At 38.4% G+C, this 19,153-nt stretch overlaps 2 protein-coding genes across 7 annotated transcripts in view; one reads left to right on the forward strand and one right to left on the reverse strand.

The window, feature by feature from the left end:
• Window positions 1-4,667, reverse strand: part of ABHD18 (abhydrolase domain containing 18) — a 49,939-nt gene extending 45,272 nt beyond the window's left edge. For 2 of the 4 annotated variants that reach the window (XM_042935539.1, XM_042935536.1), the window contains exon 1: window positions 4,304-4,562. The gene's annotated coding sequence lies outside the window, so the exon portion shown is untranslated. Of the gene's footprint in view, window positions 1-4,303; window positions 4,563-4,601; window positions 4,618-4,650 lie in introns of those variants that run through there. The other 2 variants (XM_042935537.1, XM_042935538.1) reach the window with 2 other exon arrangements.
• MFSD8 (major facilitator superfamily domain containing 8) overlaps window positions 4,668-19,153 on the forward strand; it is a 69,999-nt gene continuing 55,513 nt past the window's right edge. For 2 of the 3 annotated variants that reach the window (XR_006201722.1, XM_042935534.1), the window contains exons 1-2: window positions 4,668-4,855; window positions 18,666-18,757. Coding sequence is in view for 2 of the 3 variants with exons in the window: in XM_042935534.1 (XP_042791468.1) it covers window positions 4,791-4,855; window positions 18,666-18,757 (157 nt within the window). In the remaining variant the exon portion in view is untranslated. Of the gene's footprint in view, window positions 4,856-17,983; window positions 18,084-18,665; window positions 18,758-19,153 lie in introns of all 3 variants that reach the window. The other variant, XM_042935535.1, reaches the window with a different exon arrangement.

Here is a 19,153-nt window from a genome sequence, read left to right on the forward strand (position 1 = left end):
TAATGTATAGAGAGTTTCAGTTTTGTAAGATGAAGAATTCTATATATGGATGGTGGTACTGTTTGCACAACAGTATGACTGAACTTAATACCACTGAATGTACACTTAAAAACGGTTAAGATGGTAAATTTTATATGATGTGTACCACACATAAATCATTTTATATGATGATTTTACCACAATAAAAAAACTGGGAAAAAATGTAGAAATTGGAGTTGACAGTCTCTCTATAAAATTTTTCAGAAGTAAATTGATAATTTCTTTCCCTCTTGATAACTTTCTCAGTAAGGATAAGTAGTTCATTATCCTATTGTCTAAGAACAGAACTTAAAGCGTGTATTATTTATTCTCTTCAACAATATGCCATTGCATAATTTAAATATTTGAAGACCTCACTAAGGCCTTTAAATAGAATAATTTTTTTAATGTTCATTTATTTATTTTGAGAGAGAGTGAGTGAGCACAAGCAGGGTAGGGGAAGAGAGAGGGAGTGGGAATTCCAAGCAGGTTCTGTACTGTCAACGCAGAACCCGATGCAGGACTGGGACTGGACCTCAGCAATGTGAGATCAGGACCTCAACCTGAGCCACCCAGGTGCCACTTTAAATAGAATAATTTGAATAACAAATCACTTTAATTGGTTTTCCCCAACTTCTCACTTCCCCCATCTTGAGGATTAGTTTCAGAGAACCCAGCCTACCTGGGTTTTCTGCTTCCAGGTCTCATCTAGCTTCCATTAAAATGTCAGTTGGGCTCTGTTCTCTTCTGGAAGCTTGAATGGAGAAGAACCTGCTTCCAAGCTCACTCAGGTTGTTGGCAGAATTGATTTGTTTGCAGCTATCAGCCTAAGAGTTTCGATATTTTGCTGTTTGTTAGCCAGAGGCCAACCTCAGTTCCGAAGGGCTATCTATGGTTCCCTACAATACGGCTGTCTTCCATAGGAGTTCACAAAAGGGCAGCTTACTTCTTCAAGGCCAACAGGAGAGTGAGAATGTGCTAGCAAGATGGAATCTAAAATAAAACCTAATGTAACCATAGGAGTGTCATCCCATCAACTTTGCCATGTAACATAACATCATCACAGACCATTTATTTTCTCTATAGTGGGGGAAAAGGATGGGGTTGATGTCTTCCTTTCTAGCATCCGTGGCATAAACAGCAATTAGCAGATTCCCCGTTAGTATTAAAAAAAAAAAAAAAAAAAAGCAGGGGCCTGGGTGGCTCAGTTGGTTGAGCATCCAACTTCAGCTCAGGTCATGAGCTGGTGGGTTCATGAGCTCGAGCCTCATGTTGGGCTGACTGCTTCAGATCCTCTGTCGCCCTCTCTCTGCCCCTCACCTGCTCACACGTGCTATCTCTCTCAAAACTAAATAGGCATTTTTTTTAAAAAAGCAAAATTCCAATACTCAAATTTTACAATAAGGAGAAAAGTACTAAACTGCTCATTAGACATCCCATTTTTCTATACAATATTCTTTCTTAGTTGGTAAACAAAGGCAAATATACAAAAGTAAGTTCAAGGGAAGCAGGAAAAGACCTGAGAACAATAAACTCTTCAAATATTTTCTAAAGTACAATGTTTATTAGATGTCTAAGTCATTTAGTCATTTCTAATTTTCAACCCTATAGCAGAAAAGCTTTCCAAATCACTTTCATTCCATATAATATAGGCCTTAACAGTCAGCGCTCCAAATCTGGAACCAGCATACTCCTTGCTATATTAACCTGCCAGTAAGCTACAGAAAGCAAATCAAGAACACACAAAGCCTGCTATAAATTTGGTTATGGAGATTAGGGTTACACAGAACCTCTTAAGTCCAGTTTCAGTTCCAAGAACAATATTAATATTGATTTCTGGGACATTCTAAAACATAAGTCTTCTAAACAGGGCTAACTGGTATCCAATGCCATGAACAAATAAAGTCCAGAGTAGCAATAAGTCCAATTCACCAAAAGGAGGCATCATCTAGAGGCACATCTGATACTTAAAGACTTTATGTCAGGCTGGATTGACACCAGTGAGTTTCTGCAGAGACAGGACCCATTTTTTTTTAAGTATGTATAAAGCCAAACTGATACAAATGTTATCTATAGTTTTATAAAGCCAACACAAAAGGAAACATCAAAGTACTTCTACAAAAACACACTTCAACAAAAGTAGTTCTACTACAGTGCAGAAGAATGAAAAGTCTTTCCTAGAAATGAGCACTATTGCTAAAGTGGCACTCAGAGTCTATATACCATATAGTACTTTTATCTATCACTCTAATAGTTAAGCATTTAAACAATGCAATCCTAATTTTTCCTGGATTTTTATCCTCACAAAGTTAATCCATAAATAGGAAGTTTATCTGTTCATTTTGAGGGGTGGCTATCTATTTTAAGCAGTCATCTAAGGAAATATAACTGGTGGATTGTCTCATATCCTTATGTGAAACATTCAGCAAATAATCTAATCTCTTTTCAAACTTAGTTCTTCTTTTCCATGGGCATTAAAGAAAGTAATTAAGATTTTTAAAAGGTTTTTTAAATATTTACTTTGTTTGGGTACACTGTTCCTAAGAAATGGTTTTCTTTCTTTCTTTCTTTCTTTTCCCCTATGGTATAATACACAGAGCTTATTTAGATTTCACTTGTTTTACACATAGTCATTCCATGTACTTTTGTGGTCTAAAGTCATCACTTGGAGGTAGCAATGGAAAATAGCAGTGTCAGAAGACCTGGGTTCCTTCACTAGCTATGTGACCTTGAGTAAGCCACCTTAACCTATAAAAGGGGACTAGTATCTGGCCTACTATACACACATAGCAAATTGTTCAATTTATATAAAAGTTGATCAACTGTTTTGATATATTTTAAGAGACATAGGAAAAGATTCTTCTTAAAAATATTTTCATAGGAAGGCTGCTGATGAAAAAAAGCACAGGCTTTACACTCAGGAGTCCTGTGTTTCTTGGATTCTAGCTCTGTTACTTATTAACGTATGATCCTAGGCAAATTAATTATTCTCCATGCTTTCAATTTCCTTGTATGCTTGACATAATCCCAACTCAGAGAATTGTTGTAGGGATTAAATGAGGTAATTCAATAATCACTCACTCAACATGTATTTATTTAGCAATCATTCTGCTTGGTGCAGTACTAGTTAAAAAAGTCCCATGTGAAACACACACACACACACTGTGCTAGACTACTAGACTTCAGGGTTTCAAAAAAAAGTCAATGATACATTAAAGCAACATTATGGCAAAAACAAAACAAAACAAAACAAAAGAAACCTAACCTATTTTTTTGTTTTCACCTATGTACTTTTTTGGAACCAGTCATAGGAATCTGGTAAGTTTTTGTGAGCTGTTAGACAAATTTGCAAGACTGAATCCAAGCACAAAGAGTCAAGTCTGGATTCAGAAAATAATTCTGAACTAACAGAAAACACATTTCGAGTCTAGCTGTTCATGTGCCTGACAGGATAAACACAAGAAGGTCACAAAAAAGACAAAGGTTAGAACTGATGGCATTTACCACACAACATATAACTAATATAGGGCCTGGCATAGGGTAACTGCTTATAAATATTGGTTGAAAGAATCGAATTGAATCCCAATTCTGCCACTTTTACACCAAGTGACTCTGAGTAAGTTATCAACTTGTCTGAACCTTAGTTCTCTGTGAAATATAAATGTGTCTGTTTTATCTATCTCATAGGACAGTTGTTATCAAATGAAATCACATGAGAATGTATTGGCACTAACAAAACAATAATTATGACATATAATGACTACTGGTACTAATTAGCTCAGAAGCCTACTTGTAAGATGCTAATATGTAAGTACAAGGAAAGAGAGCATCAAAATCTACTGGGGAAAAAACCCCATATTTTCGAAAAATGTCATCTTTATTATGAAAGGAGCTGGTCACCGCTAAACTGGTGCTGTGCCTTTTCTAACCCGTAGGTTACAGCGGCAGGGTCTGCTGAGTGGCATCGTGCTTGACTGAATCCCCCAGTCGGCAAAGGCAGCAGTAAGATGCCGATTTGAGGGTCCCCACCTTCAGAACCACCATCCAGGCCCAAACAAGGCACTACCGGTAAGATGCCTTTGTAGTTAGCGGAGCGAGAAAACAACAGCACCGAGACAATTCCACCCTCCATAGGGGTAAAGGGACCGCCTGCCAGCCTAACTCACCCGGGTCGGCCAGAGCGCGCCCCCGCGTCTCCGGCCAAGCCCTGCGCCCCCAGTCCCTGCCTCCTGGCACGTACGCAGTGCTGAAGGCTGGGGGAGTGCGGCCTGGACCGGCTACTTACCCAATGGCCGTTCTTAGGGCGCCTGCTGTCCAGCTGGCCGAGCCTCCCGGCACTGTCCTTCCGGGGCTCCCAGGACTTGCCTTCGGTCGGAGCCCCAACTGCAGCGACTGCAACCTCTCCAGGCACGTAGGAGCAAGGGGGCGCAGAAAGCGAAGCCTACAGAGAGGGACGAGCCCGGGGCGGGGTAGCCGTTTAGCCACGCCCTTAACCCCTCCCCCGCTGTTCCCCACGAAGTCCTGGGAGGCAACGAGGTACCGATGGACGTTAGAAAGCTAGGACACAGGGCCCCGCCCCTGACCTCTTCCCGCCCTGCCGGGTCCAGACTACGCCGTGACTCAGTCACTGACCTCGGGGCGCTCCACCCACTTCTAGTTGGTGGGCGCGCACGCGCACTTGCCGGCTTCTTTTGACAGCTTTGGCCAAGTGAGAAGGGAGGGGAGCAGGAGGTGTCGCGAGAGTAGGCCTCCGCCTCGTAGGCGATGTAACTATGGCGAGTCCGGGGATCGACACGGAGCAGGAGCCGCTCTTAGGCGACCGCACACCCGGAAGCAGGTGAGCGGATGTTGGGAGAAAGCCCCCTTATCTTCCTGCGCTATTGGGACTGGCCTCTTTCCTGGCGTCAGCCTTACGGAACGGAAAGATGGGTCTCAGGGCGGCGGGAGGCTGCGGCCGGTCGGGTGAGACAGGGAGATGTGCTCCTGCGCCTGAGAAAAGAGGTCCGCGGTGAGCCAGAGGGTTCTGGTGAAGCTGTCAGAGAAACTCAAACTGCCTTCATTCCAACAGTGTTGCAGCCTTTAAGTGTCTACATTCTGCATTCCTCTACAGAACTCATCACTTTACACGTCTCCCAGAAGTTCCGAAATGAGGGTTTTAATCGATGCTTGAAGATACCTCTCTTAGGTCGCCCTTTATTATTTCCAGTTATTTTAATCCTAGTTTATGGACAGCAATTTAGAATTGTTACAGTTTGTCTCTTACTCCGCAATTAAGAATTTTTGTTTTTAAGAAAATGGAATTAAGTATCATTATGTTTGAAGCCTAATTTATCAAGTAAATTAATGCACAGTTAAGCTGTCAACCACCATGTTAATTTTTGCTCATTTGTCTCTAAAGCACCAAACATTTATTTTAACCACTTTGTTTGAAACTCTGGACAGTGTATCTCTCTGGTCCCCAGTTTACTAAACGGAATATAGGCATTGCAGATTACCTATATTTTAAATTGAGATCAATACAATTATTATCAATGTTGAAATGTGTCATAATAGAGTGATGTCCTCAGGGCCTATTGAGACATTTTGGACTATTTGCTTCTATATTAGTTTTTTTCTTCTACACTACTTTCTTACACTTTCTTATCAATTTATTCTGCACTTGCTACACTTTTAATGTTTTCTGTTTACTTTTTAGTTTTTCTGCCTATTCTGTTGGTGGCTGACTATTCCCCATAATGTTTTTATTATCTTTTGACAACTTTTGTTTTTGTTTCTGTCAGCAACCTCTCTTCTCCCAACTTTATTTTCAGACTTCTTGTTTGCTGCTATTTTGAAAACCATATCTAAGCTTAATAGAACTATGTGTAGTTAGAATATGGAAGCTATGACTAGGGCTAACAATCTGTCTTATTAGTCAAATGCACGTGTTTCAGTGCATAGATTGCCACATTTGGATTTCTCAAACTTCTGCTTCTTCCAGGTTCTTGGCTATCTTCCAGATAGATTCAGGATCTTTGAGTTAATGGTTAGATGTGGTCTTGCTATACATTCTGTCACTGTGTCCAAATTGCTTTTAAAAAAGGACTTACTTTTGGCTTTGATTATGTCCTTGTGATTGAGGCTCATTAAGGTGCATCTAAATTCAGATGTTCTGTCCATAAACAGTACTTGACTGAGATCCTAGATTTAGCATTTTAAAAATAAGATATTTTGAGAATAATTCAATAAGTATACCATCTTTAAAAATACAGTTGGATTCTCTAGTAAAGTGAAGAAATATGTAATGGACAGGCGGTATTCACTTTGAGTAAATTGTAGGAACTTCAGCCTGGTTCACCACCAACTTTTCCTCACTAGGAAGGTTAGTTTTAGTTTATTGGTCTGATGAGTCCTGGGTGGTCTCCACTAACTCTGTCTACAATGTTTGAGAGAACAGAGGTTGGCAAACTTTTTCTGTAAAGGTCCTGATGGTAAATATTTTAGGCTTTGCAGAACAAGAGGCAAAATCAAAGATACAGGTACTTAGATAACAAGAAAGAAAACAAATTCTCACAAAAAAATTTGGTAATGAAATTTATAATAAATGAGTAAAATCTTTTTGTAATACAAATCAATGAGGAATAGATTTCAGGGGTGGCATTTTGCTTAACAGAGTTAAAAGTTAATGTTTTCTTTTAAAAAAATTTTTTTCTAATGTTTATTTTTGAGAGAAAGAGAGACAGCGTGTGAGTGGGGGAGGGCAGAGAGAGAGGGAAACACAGAATCCAAAGCAGACTCCAGGCTCTGAGCTGTCAGCACAGAACCTGATGCGGGGCTCGAACTCATGAACCGTGAGATCATGACCTGAAATGAAGTTGCACGCTTAACCGACTAAGCCACCCAGGCGCCCCAAAAGTTAATGTTTTCTATTAAGTTGATCACAAGTACTCACAAATATGTTCAAATAGTAACAACTATTCTTAGTTCACTGGTGATCTAGAAACAGGTGATAGGCTGGGTTTGGATTGAGGACTATAGTTTGCTGATCCCTTTCTTAGAATATCCTAAAATGTTACAGGTGCTTAAAATTTTTCTTTGCAACTCCAGCCTAATTTCTGTAATACAAATATTGCTATGACTTCTGGTCTTGTAGAGCATATCCTTATAGAACATTCTCAACTTATTTCTGTCTTCTAAATTCTGTAACAGAATTTAGTGAATGGTAATACCATTACACTATTCTGTCAGTGAGCACACACTTCTTTCTCTTATCTTCTTTGAATATAGGTTCTTTTTTGCTCTTCAGTAGTTCACAGATGCTCTCTCTAATAAATGTGTAATTTTATTTTCCCCCCAGTAAATCTAGAATCATTTTTTGAAAATAAAGTACTGCTATTTATCCAAGGCTCCTTGTATTAAATAATGATCTATTGAACCTAAATTTGGCACTTTATTTCTGTTAACTTTTATCTAACTTATTTTGGTGACCAATTCACTCCAGCATATCATGAATTCTTTCTAGTTTTTAAGTTACAGGCTTGATACACATATTATCATTTGATGTATTATAGTTTGAAATGAAAATGTTGAGCGGGACAAAACTCTAACATTATAATTTCACTTAAAGGAAAATCTCAAACGGAGAACTAATATCAGATGACAGCAGTAATAGTCGAAAGGAATCAAAAAGTTAAAGAAATTGCCTTGGAAGTGCAGCATTCATTCTTGTGCCTTTGAAATACAAGCCAGAAACCTTAGAAACTCAGTCTTAGCCATGTGACATGGTTGAATCATCAAAATTAACAAAATACAGTAAAAATTGAAACTTCATTGAAGAACAGCTATACTCTCCAATGTTCTTACTCTCTCTAACAAAGTAGAAAGATATACTTCTTCACTAAAATTATACTTTTTGAATTAAAAAGAAGGAAAAAGTAAATTTCTTTATTTTGAAAAATTTCAAATCCATAGAAAAGTTGAAAAAGTGGTACAATGAACACCTGTATACCCTGTGACTAACCATTAGCCTTGTTCACACTCCTCAAATCTCTATACACATACAGCTCTCTTTTGCCAAACTACTGAAAAGTAGGTTGCAGATATTATGACACTTTTATCCCAAGTATTTCAGTGTGTAGCCTGCATCTTCTCAAAATATAAACATTCTTTTATACAACTGCATCACTGTTATCATAGGTAAAAATATAATACTAATGCAGAATATCATGCAATATACAGTCTAAACTGAAGAATATTCATTTGTTCCAAAACTGTACTTTATAGCTATTGTTTTTTTTTAAAATAGGATCCAACTAATGGTCATGCATTATTACAGGTTTTTTATACTCTCTCAACCTATAACTGTTCCCTGATCTTTTCTCTCTATTCTTCCCAACATTGAATCCTTTAACAAGTCTAGGTCAGTGTTCTGTAGAACATCTCACATTCTGGATGTTTGGCCTGTTTCTTCTTCTTTTTTTTAAATCTTTATTTTATTTATTTTTTTTTCAATATATGAAATTTATTGTCAAATTGGTTTCCATACAACACCCAGTGCTCATCCCAACAGGTGCCCTCCTCAGTACCCATCACCCACCCTCCCCAAATCTTTATTTTAAATAGGTTTCATGCCCAACTTGGGGCTTGAACCACTGACCCTGAGATCAAAGTCCCATGCTCCACTGACTGAGCCAGCCAGGTGCCCTTGAACTGTTTCTTCTTTTTTTTCTTAATAGGAATATTTCATTTTTTCTATAATTTATTTATTTTTTATAATTTACATCCAAGTTAGTTAGCACATGGTGCTACAGTGATTTCAGGAGTAGATTCCTTAAGCCCCTTACCCACTGAACCCATCGCCCCTCCCACAACCCTTCCAGCAACCCTTTGTTTGTTTTCTGTATTTAAGAGTCTCTTATGTTTTGTCCCCCTCTCTGTTTTTATGTTATTTTTGCTTCCCTTCCCTTATGTTCATCTGTTTTATATCTTAAAGTCATCATATGAGTTGAGTCTTATGATATTTATCTTTCTCCGGCCAATTTCACTTAGTATAATACCCTTTAGTTCCATACACATTGCTGCAAATGGCAAGATTTAATTCTTTTTGGTTGCCGAGTAATACTCCATTGTATATATATACCACATCTTCTTTATCTACTCATTCATTGATGGACATTTGGGCTCTTTCCATACTTTGGCTATTGTTGATAGTGCTGCTGTAAACATTGGGGTGCATGTGTCCCTTCGAAACAGCACACCTGTATGCCATGGATAAATACCTGGTAGTGCAATTGCTGTGTCGTAGGGTAGTTCTATTTTTAATTTTTTGAAGAACCTCCATACTGTTTTCCAGAGTGGTTGCACCAGTTTGCATTCCCACCAGCAGTGCAAAAGAGATCATCTCTCTCTGCATCCTCATCAACATCTGTTGTTGCCTGGAGTTGTAGCCATTCTGACAGGTGTGAGGTGGTATCTTATTATGGTTTTGATTTGTATTTCCCTGATGATGAGTGATGTTGAGCATCTTTTTGTGTGTCAGTTGGCCATCTGGATGTCTTCTTTGGAGAAGTGTCTATTCATGCCTTTTGCCCATTTCTTCACCTGATTATTTGTTTTGGGGGCGTTGATTTGAGAAGTTCTTTATAGATTTTGGATACTAACCCTTTATCTGATATGTCATTTGCAAATATCTTCTCCCATTCTGTCAGTTGCCTTTTAGTTTAGTTGATTGTTTCCTTCGCTGTGCAGAAGCTTTTTACTTTGATGAGGTCCCAGTAATTCATTTTTGCTTTTGTTTCCCTTGCCTCTGGACACGTGTTAGATAAGTTGCTGTAGCCGAGGTCAAAGAGGTTTTTGCCTGCTTTCTCGCCTAGGATTTTGATGACTTCCTGTCTTATGTTTAGGTCTTTCATCCATTTTGACTTTATTTTTGTGTAGGGTGTAAGAAAGTGGTCCAGGTTCCTTTTTCTGCATGTCGCTGTCCAGTTTTCCCAGCACCACTTGCTGAAGAGACTGTCTTTATTCCATTGAATATTCTTTCCTGCTTTGTCAAAGATTAGTTGGCCATACGTTTGTGGGTCCATTTCTGGGTTCTCTATTCTGTTCCATTGATTTGAGTGTCTGTTCTTATGCCAGTACCATACTGTCTTGATGATTACAGCTTTGTAATACATCTTGAAGTCCGGGATTGTGATGCCTCCAGCTTTGGTTTTCTTTTTCAAGATTGCTTTGGCTATTCGGGGTCTTTTCTGGTTCCATACAGATTTTAGGATTGTTTGTTCTAGCTCTGTGAAGAATGCTGGTGTTTATAGGTATTGCCTTAAATATGTAGATTGCTTTGGGTAGTATTGACGTAACAGTATTTGTTCTTCCTATCCAGAAGCATGGAATATTTTTCCATTTTTCTGTGTCTTCTTCAGTTTCTTTCATAAGCTTTCTATAGTTTTCAGTGTATAGATTTTTTTTTTACCTCTTTGGTTAGATTTATTCCTAGGTATTTATGGTTTTTGGTGCAGTTGTAAATGGGATCAGTTCCTTGATTTCTCTTTCTGTTCCTTCATTATTGGTGTATAGGAATGCAACCAATTTCTGTATATTGATTTTGTATCCTGCTACTTTGCTGAATTCATGGATCAGTTCTAGCAGTTTTTTGGTGGAGTCTTTTGGACTTTCCATTTAGAGTAACATGTCATCTGTGAAGAGAGAAAATTTGACCTCCTGCTGGCCGATTTGGATGCCTTTTATTTCTTTGTATTGTCTGATTGCTGAGGCTAAGACTTCCGATACTATGTTGAATAACAGTGGTGAGAGTGGACCTCCCTGTCTTGCTCCTGACCTAAGGGGAAATGCTTTCAATTTTTCCCCATTGAGGATGATATTAGCGTTGGGTCTTTTGTATATGGCTTTTATGACCTCAAGGTATGATCCTTCTATCCCTACTTTCCTGAGGGTTTTTATCAAGAATGATGCTGTTTTTTTGTCAAATGCTTTCTCTGCATCTGTTCAGAGGATCATGTGATTATTGCCCTTTCTTTTATTGATGTGATGTTTCACATTAATTGTTTTGTGGATATTGAACCAGCCCTGCATGACAGGTAGAAATCTTACCTGGTCATGGTGAATAGTTTTTGTAATGTATTGTTGGATCTGGTTGGCTAGTATCTTGTTGTGGATTTTTGCATCCGTGTTCATCAGGGAAATTGGTCTATGTTCTCCTTTTTAGTGGGGTCTTTGTCTGGTTTTGGAATCAAGTAATGCTGGCTTCATGGAAAGAGTTTGGATGTTTTCCTTCCATTTCTATTTTTTGGAACAACTTCAAGAGAATAGGTGTTAACTCTTCTTTAAATGTTGGTAGAATTCCCCTGAAAAGCCATCTGGCCCTGGACTCTTGTTTTTTGGGAGATTTTTGATTAGTAATTCGATTTCTTTACTGGTTATGGGTCTGTTCAAGTTTTCTATTTCTTCCTATTTCAGTTTTAGTAATTTATGTTTCTAGGAATTTGTCCATTTCTTCCAGATTGCCAATTTTATTGGCATATAATTGCTTATAATATTCTCTTATTATTGTTTTTATTTCTGCTGTGTTGGTTGTGATCTCTCCTCTTTCATTCTTGATTTTATTTATTTGGGTCCTTTTCTTTTTCTTTTTGATCAAATTGGGTGAGGGTTTGTCAGTTTTTTAATTCTTTGAAATAATCATCTGTTCTACTGTTTTCTTGGTTTTGATAGCATTGATTTCTGCTCTGATCCTTATTATTTCCTATCTTATGCTGGTTTGGGGTTTTATTTGCTGTTCTTTTTCCAGCTCTTTAAGGTGTAAGGTTAAGTTGTCTACCTGTGACCTTTCTTCCTTCTTTGCAAAGGCCTGGATTGCCATATACTTCCCTCTTGTGACCGCCTTTGCTGTGTCCCAGAGGTTTTGGGTTGTGGTGTTATCATTTTCATTCACTTCTATGTACTTTTTAATTTCCTCTTTAACTTCTTTTATTTATTTAAAAAAAATTTTTTTTAACGTTTATTTATTTTTGAGACAGAGACAGAGCATGAACGGGAAAGGGTCAAAGAGAGAGAAGGAGACACAGAATCTGAAACAGGCTCCAGGCTCTGAGCCCTCAGCACAGAGCCCGGTGTGGGGTTCGAACTCACGGACCTTGAGATCATGACCTGAGCTGAAGTCGGACGCTCAACCGACTGAGCCACCTAGGTGCCCCAATTTCCTCTTTAACTTCTTGGTTAGCCCATTCATTCTTTAGTATGATGGTGTTTAGTCTCCAAGTATTCGTTATCTTTCCACATTTTTTCTTGTGGTTGATTTCGAGTTTCATAGAGTTGTCTGAAAATATGCACAGTATGATCTTGATCTTTTTGTACTTGTTGAGGGCTGATTTGTGTCCCAGTATGTGATCTATTCTTTAGAACATTCCATGTGCACTGGAGAAGAATGTGTATTCTGCTGCTTTAGGATGAAATGTTCTGAATATATCTGTTAAGTCCATCTGGTCCAGTGTGTCATTCAAAGCCATTGTTTCCTTGTTGATATTTTGATTGGATGATCTGTCCATTGCTGTGAGTGGGGTGTTGAAATCTCCTACTATTCTGGTAGTACTATCGATGAGTTTCTTTACATTTGTGATTAATTGATTTATATATTTTGGTGCTTCACATTTGGAGCATAAATGTTTACAATTGTTAGATTTTCTTGGTGGATAGACCCCTTAATTATGATATAATACCTTTCTTCATCTCTTGTTACAGTCTTTATTTTAAAATCTGGACTGTCTGACATAAGTATGGCTACTCTGGCTTTCTTTTGGTGACCACTAGCATGATAGACAGTTCTCCATCCCCTTACTTTCAATCCTTAGGTGTCTTTAGGTCTAAATTGGGTCTCTTGTAAACAGCATATAGATGGATCTTGTTTTCTTATCCATTCTGTTACCCTGTGTCTTTTGATTGGAGCATTTAGTCCATTGACATTTACAGTGAGTACTGAGAGATAAAAATTTATTGCCATTATGTTGCCTGTAGATTTGGAGTTTCTGGTGGTGTTCTCCTGTCCCTTCTAGTCTTTGTTGCTTTTGGTCTTTTTTTTTCCCCCCATCTTTTCTCCCTTCAGAGAGTCCCCCTTAAAATTTCTTGCAGAGATGGTTTATTGGTCACAAACTCCTTTAAGTTTTGTTTGTCTGGGAAACTTTTTATCTCTACTTCTATTTTGAATGACAGCCTTTCTGGATAAAGAATTCTTGGCTGCATATTTTTCCGATTCAGCACATCAAATATATCCTGCCATTCTTTTCTGGCCAAGTTTCTGTGGATAGGTCTGCTGCAAACCTGATCTGTCTTCCCTTGTAGGTTAAGGACTTTTTTTCCCTTGCTGCTTTCATGATTCTTTCCTTGCCTGAGTATTTTGTGAATTTGACTATGATATGCCTTGTTCATGGTTGGTTTTTGTCAAAACTAATGGGAGTCCTCTGTGCTTCCTGGATTTTGATTTCTGTGTCTTTCCCCAGGTTAGGAACTTTTCCACTATGATTTGTTCACATAACTCTTCTACCCCTTTCTCTCTCTCTTCATCTGGGACCCCTATGATTCTGATGCTGTTCCTTTTTGATGAGTCACTGATTTCTCTAATTCTTAATCATGCTCTTTTGCCTTAGTCTCCTTCTTTTTTTCTGCATCATTGTTCTCCATAAATTTGTCCTCTGTATTGCTGATTTGCTGCTCTCCCTCATTCCATTCTTGCTGCTGTGGCATCCATTGGAGATTGCAGCTCAATTATAGCACTTTTTATTTCATCCTGACTAGCTTTTATCTATGCAGAAAGGGATTCTAATCTGCAACTCCAGCTAGTATTCTAATTATCGTGATTCTAAATTCTGGTTCAGACATCTTGCTTGTATCTGTGTTGATTAAGTCCCTGGCTGTCATTTCTCCCTGTTCTTTCTTTTGGGGTAAATTCCTTCATTTCATCATTTTGAAGGAAGAAAAAGAATTAATAAGGTAAAAAAATTAAAATTAAAAAATTAAAAGCAACACACAAAAATCAAATAAAGGTTGCTAGATCCTAGGTGTGTTCTGGTCTTGTTGCTAAAATGAGCTTGATAGATTAGAGAAAAAAGGGAAAGATAAAAGAAAAAAAAAGGAAAATGTTTGAAAATTTGAAAAAATGAATACAATGAAAGAATAAAATGAAATGATGGAAGTAAAAAAATAGAATTTGAAAAATTTACAAAAAAGGGGCGCCTGGGTGGCTCAGTTGGTTAGGCGGCCGACTTCGGCTCAGGTCATGATCTCACGGTCTGTGGGTTCGAGCCCCGCGTCGGGCTCTGTGCTGACAGCTCAGAGCCTGGAGCCTGTTTCAGATTCTGTGTCTCCCTCTCTCTCTCTGACCCTCCCCCATTCATGCTGTGTCTCTCTCTGTCTCAAAAATAAATAAACGTTAAAAAAAAATTTAAAAAAAGAAAAATTTACAAAAAAGTAAAAAAATATATAGAAAAAAATTAAAAATATTTTTGATAGAAATGGAGAATAAAAATAAATTTTTTCTCTTTATATATTCAAGAATAAGAAAAGAAAGGAAAAAAAGTTGAATAGTTGGTTCAGCAAACAGACTGAAGTACGATTGAAATTACATCAGTTTCCCCTAGAAGTCAAACTATGAAGCATTTTATAGTCCATAAACTAAGCAGGTGGAGAGACTTGTGTTGTTTCTGGAGAGTGAGGTTGGTCCAGTTGGGCAGGGCTTGGTGTATCAGCTCCGTTCTCTATTAGATGCCGCTGCTTAGTTTACTGGGGTGGATTGCTGTGGCACATGTAGGCGTGAATGTGCTTGTGTGGGAGGTGTGAAAATGGCATCACCCATCTACCCAGCCTCTAGTATCAGAACTCTGTGCTCTCCCCAACCAGCAATTGCACACCCCTCCTTTTTCTCCAGCTTCCATCCACTCCCCCGCTTTTACACTGTCCATGACCAAGCCACCAGGTTGCCTGGTGGCACCTCCCTCCTGAGTTTTATCTCAGATGTGGGTGTGTTTCCCAACCCCTCACTTCTGAGGGACTGTGGCTTTGACCAGCTCAGACCTTCTTGGGAAGGGTCTCACTGAGCAATGGCTGGGTGCCGGCCCTACCCCAGGAACCCCATGCTGCTGCTGATGCCCAGGGACTGCATCTGGGTGCCAGCCCACCCCAGAAAAAGTTCACGTGGTCATGTAGCAGCAGCATTTCAGGGATTATGGAAAATCACACACATCTGGCACCAGGCTTACCCCTTAACATCCTTGTTCCAGCACCAGCCAATGTGGTTGTTGTCCGGGGTCCACTGGACCTTTCCCTGTGGGGAGGCTGCACAGCTTCTACCAAATGTCCTCCCAGCAAGGGAACTGCCTCTCCCTGTGTGACCTGAGGACCCTGAGGACCTCACCCACTGCTCCTGGGGATTCACCCTTCCTACCAGTGCACCACCACGTATCAAGCTGCAGAGCTTCAGACTCTGGACTCCCCCCGTTTATAGTCTTAATAGAATTTAAATCTTCTCTCTTTGCTCCTTTCTCCCTTTTTGTTCAGCCCCTTGCATACTTTCTTTTCTCTCCAGCTGCTTTCGGGCAGGGGGGATGCTTTCTGTACTCTCCCCATCTCCGTCCTCTCTCCACAAGCAAAACCAGCTCTGTGCCCTCCACAACTTTCTCCTCCAATTCACCTCTCTGTGTTGAGTACCTGCTGAATTATCTGGTTCAGGTTGTGCAGATTGTTGTGTGAATCCTCAAATCAGTTTTCTAGGTGTGCAGAATGGTTTAGTGTTGATCTGGCTGTATTTCAGGACAAGGGATGCAAAAAAACTTCCATGCTGTTCCACCATCTTGGTCCCTCCCCTGGCCTGTTTTTGTGTGTGTGTGTGTGTGTTTTTTTTTTTTAAATAGGTCCTCGTCAAACATTCCTGGCATGGACATCCCACGGGTTATGTTGAGAATATGTCAATATATTAATGTTAGAAGACATCAAATGCTAGGCCATCCCACTATTGGGGATGCCAAGCTTGACCACTTGGTTAAGGGAGTGACTGCTGGGGTGCCTGGGTGGTTCAGTCAGTTAAATGTCCAACTTCGGCTCAGGTCATGATCTCGTGGTTCATGAGTTCGAACCCCACATTGGGCTCTATGCTGACAGCTTGGAGCCTGCATCAAATTCTGTGCCTCCCTGTCTTCTCCTCCCCCACTTGCATCTGTGTGTGTGTGTGCGTGTGTGTGTGTCCCTCTCTCTAAAAATAAAAACAAAAAGAGGGTGAGTGGTATAAAACTTAATTTTCCAGTTTGTAATTGGAAAGTAGATAGTGAGGCCCTGTGACTATCCTGTCCTCACCAACCTTTCAACCAGTTGTTTTTGTATCCATGAATGACCCTTGCTTTCATCCATTATTACATGGAAACTAGTTATTAAATAGTGATTTTATAATTCTGTCATTCCTTCAATATTTAATAGCTCTCATTAAAAAAAGGAAGTTTTGACTGAGCTCCAAATCGAGTTGAAGTCTCTCAAATAAACAATTTTATTACATTTTTTTCACAATCAAATTATTTACTTCTCTGGTTTTCTAACTTAGATAAGATCTGAGCAAAACAGTTATTTGACATTTTCAGGCTTATTTTTTTTTTAACGTTTATTTATTTTTGAAGGAGAGAGAGACAGAGTGTGAGTGAGGGAGGGACAGAGAGAGAGGGAGACACAGAATCTGAAGCAGGCTGCAGGCTCCAAGTTGTCAGCACAGAGCCTGACATGGGGCTCAAACTCACAAACCGCAAGATCATGACCTGAGCCAAAGTCGGACGTTTAACCGACTGAGCCACCCAGGCGCCCCCAGGCTTATTTTAATGATAGTTCTTATTTATGATGGTCAGTTTAATTTTTGATCTCCAGGAAATAATAATGGGTTCATTAAAAGTGTAATACCCAGTGCTGGAAGTAATACCAGAATACAGTGCTGTGGGATTGAATGGCGCATACCTTTTCCTGCTATGTAATCATCTGCATTATGTATTCCAAATTCCAAAATACTGATTTCCAAATACAGATGGTCCCCAACTTATAATGGTTTAACTTAAGATTTTTCAACGATACATTGGTGCGAAAGTGATCACTTTTGGTAGAAACCATGTTTCACGTTTTGAATCTTGATCTTTTCTTGGGCTAGGAATGGTAGAATATTCTTGCAGTGCGAGATAGTGGCAGCGAGCCTCAGCTCCCAATCAGTCATGTGATCACCCGAGTAGCCAATCTATGCACTTCCAACCATTGTACCCATACAAACATTGCATTTCTCATTTTTAGTACAGTATTTTATAAATTACATGAGACATTCAATACTTTGTAATGAAATACATTTTGTGTTAGGTGATTTTGCCCAACCATAGGCTAATGTTAGTGTTCTGAGCCTGTTTAAGGTAGAATGAGGTATTAAGCTCTGATATTTGGTAGGTTAGATGTATTAAATGCATTTTTAACTTAATCTTTTCCAACTTGCAATAGGTTTGTTGGAAGGTAACCCAACTGTAAGTCAAGGAAGATCTTTATAGGCCTTTGGGATTCTGCTATTTTTCAAGTATGCTACATTATGGTGAAAGGTCTATTTTTATGGAATGGCATATTCATATATATTGTATCAATAACTAACATACCTGGCACATAGTAGATCTAATTAATGTTATCTTTCTTCTTCATTCACTCTCTACCACTCCCAGTCACAACACATCTGAAAAAAAAAGTTTCTTTTTTGAAGACTAAGTTGACAACTCTAAGGTCTATTTTAGAAAATTTCTTTTAAACATAAGAAGGCATTTTGCCTGTTGTGTTTATCTTAATTATTTGAAAACATATTGTTCATATTAAGGTAAATTTGTTAACTCATTCTATATGTGTATGTAAAAATGTAATGATACATGTATCACCTAGACCCTTGAAGTAGTGTGTGTGCTTAATATACTTGCCCTTACTCCAGGTCACAGGCTTATATGAGAGATCAACCCAGTCTAGAGGGACCTTGGACTCTTCTTTAGTCAACTAACAGAACTTGTCTGGTAACTCATGTTGGAGCAAAGGCAAGTGTTCTAGAGGTCCCAGGACTAGGAATGTCTTAGGTCACATTAAACTTTTCTGGTGTCATTTCTATATTAATTTTGCTGAAAGTACCCTGCCAAAATAGCTTCCTACAGCAAAGTCAATTTACTGTCCTCAAGTAGAACATGTCATAATGATGACAGTAATCATTTTTTTAAAATATGTAATAGTTGTATATCCCATCAGTGTGAGATCTAATTGTAGCTAGTTTATTTGATTTATTTTGATAGACTTTATTTTGTCAGTTTGACAAATTCCAACACTCAATTTGTAGCAAGTCAATGATGTCAAAATAATTGGTTGACAAAATGTTATGCCTTTTTAAGCTACCTCATGTCTCCCAACAAGTTTCTATGTGTAATAAAGCACAAGTATAATCCATGGAAATTCACGGAAATATTGCTTATTCATAGATAATTAGTACAGCAAATATCAATATTAATAAATTATAGCTTTGTCATAGCATTTTTATTACTTTAGGAGAGAGAAAATAAAATTGTGCCACAGAAAGATTTGCACATAATGAGATAACATTAAACTACTTTTTTCTTCTTTACACCTAGAGAATGGGATATTATAGAAACTGAAGAGCATTATAAGAGCCGATGGATATCTATTAGGATTCTGTATCTTACTATGTTTTTCAGCAGTGTAGGTAAGTATTAGAAATTATATAGAATTTAAAAATTTCAGATAAAGTATCTTATTTTAATGTCACTTCATTTTTTTAATTATTTTGTATTTTAGTAAAAATCACATAAAATTTCCCATCTTACCCATTTCTAAGATCAGAAGTGTTACATATATCTACATGGTTAAATAACCAATCTTCAGAATGTTTTCATCTTGCAGAACTAAAACTCTTTACCCATTAAACAACTCCTCACTTCCCCCTCCTCCCAGGCCCTGGAAACCACCATACTTTCTGTTTCTTTGAATTTGATGATTCTAGATATTTCATATAAGTGAAATCATACAGTATTTTTCTTTTTGCAAATGGTTGATTTTATTTAGCATAATATTCTCAAGGTTCATCCATGTTATAGTATGA

Source organism: Panthera leo, chromosome B1 (genome assembly GCF_018350215.1).
Source record: "Panthera leo isolate Ple1 chromosome B1, P.leo_Ple1_pat1.1, whole genome shotgun sequence".
NCBI classification, from domain to species: Eukaryota; Metazoa; Chordata; class Mammalia; order Carnivora; family Felidae; genus Panthera; species Panthera leo.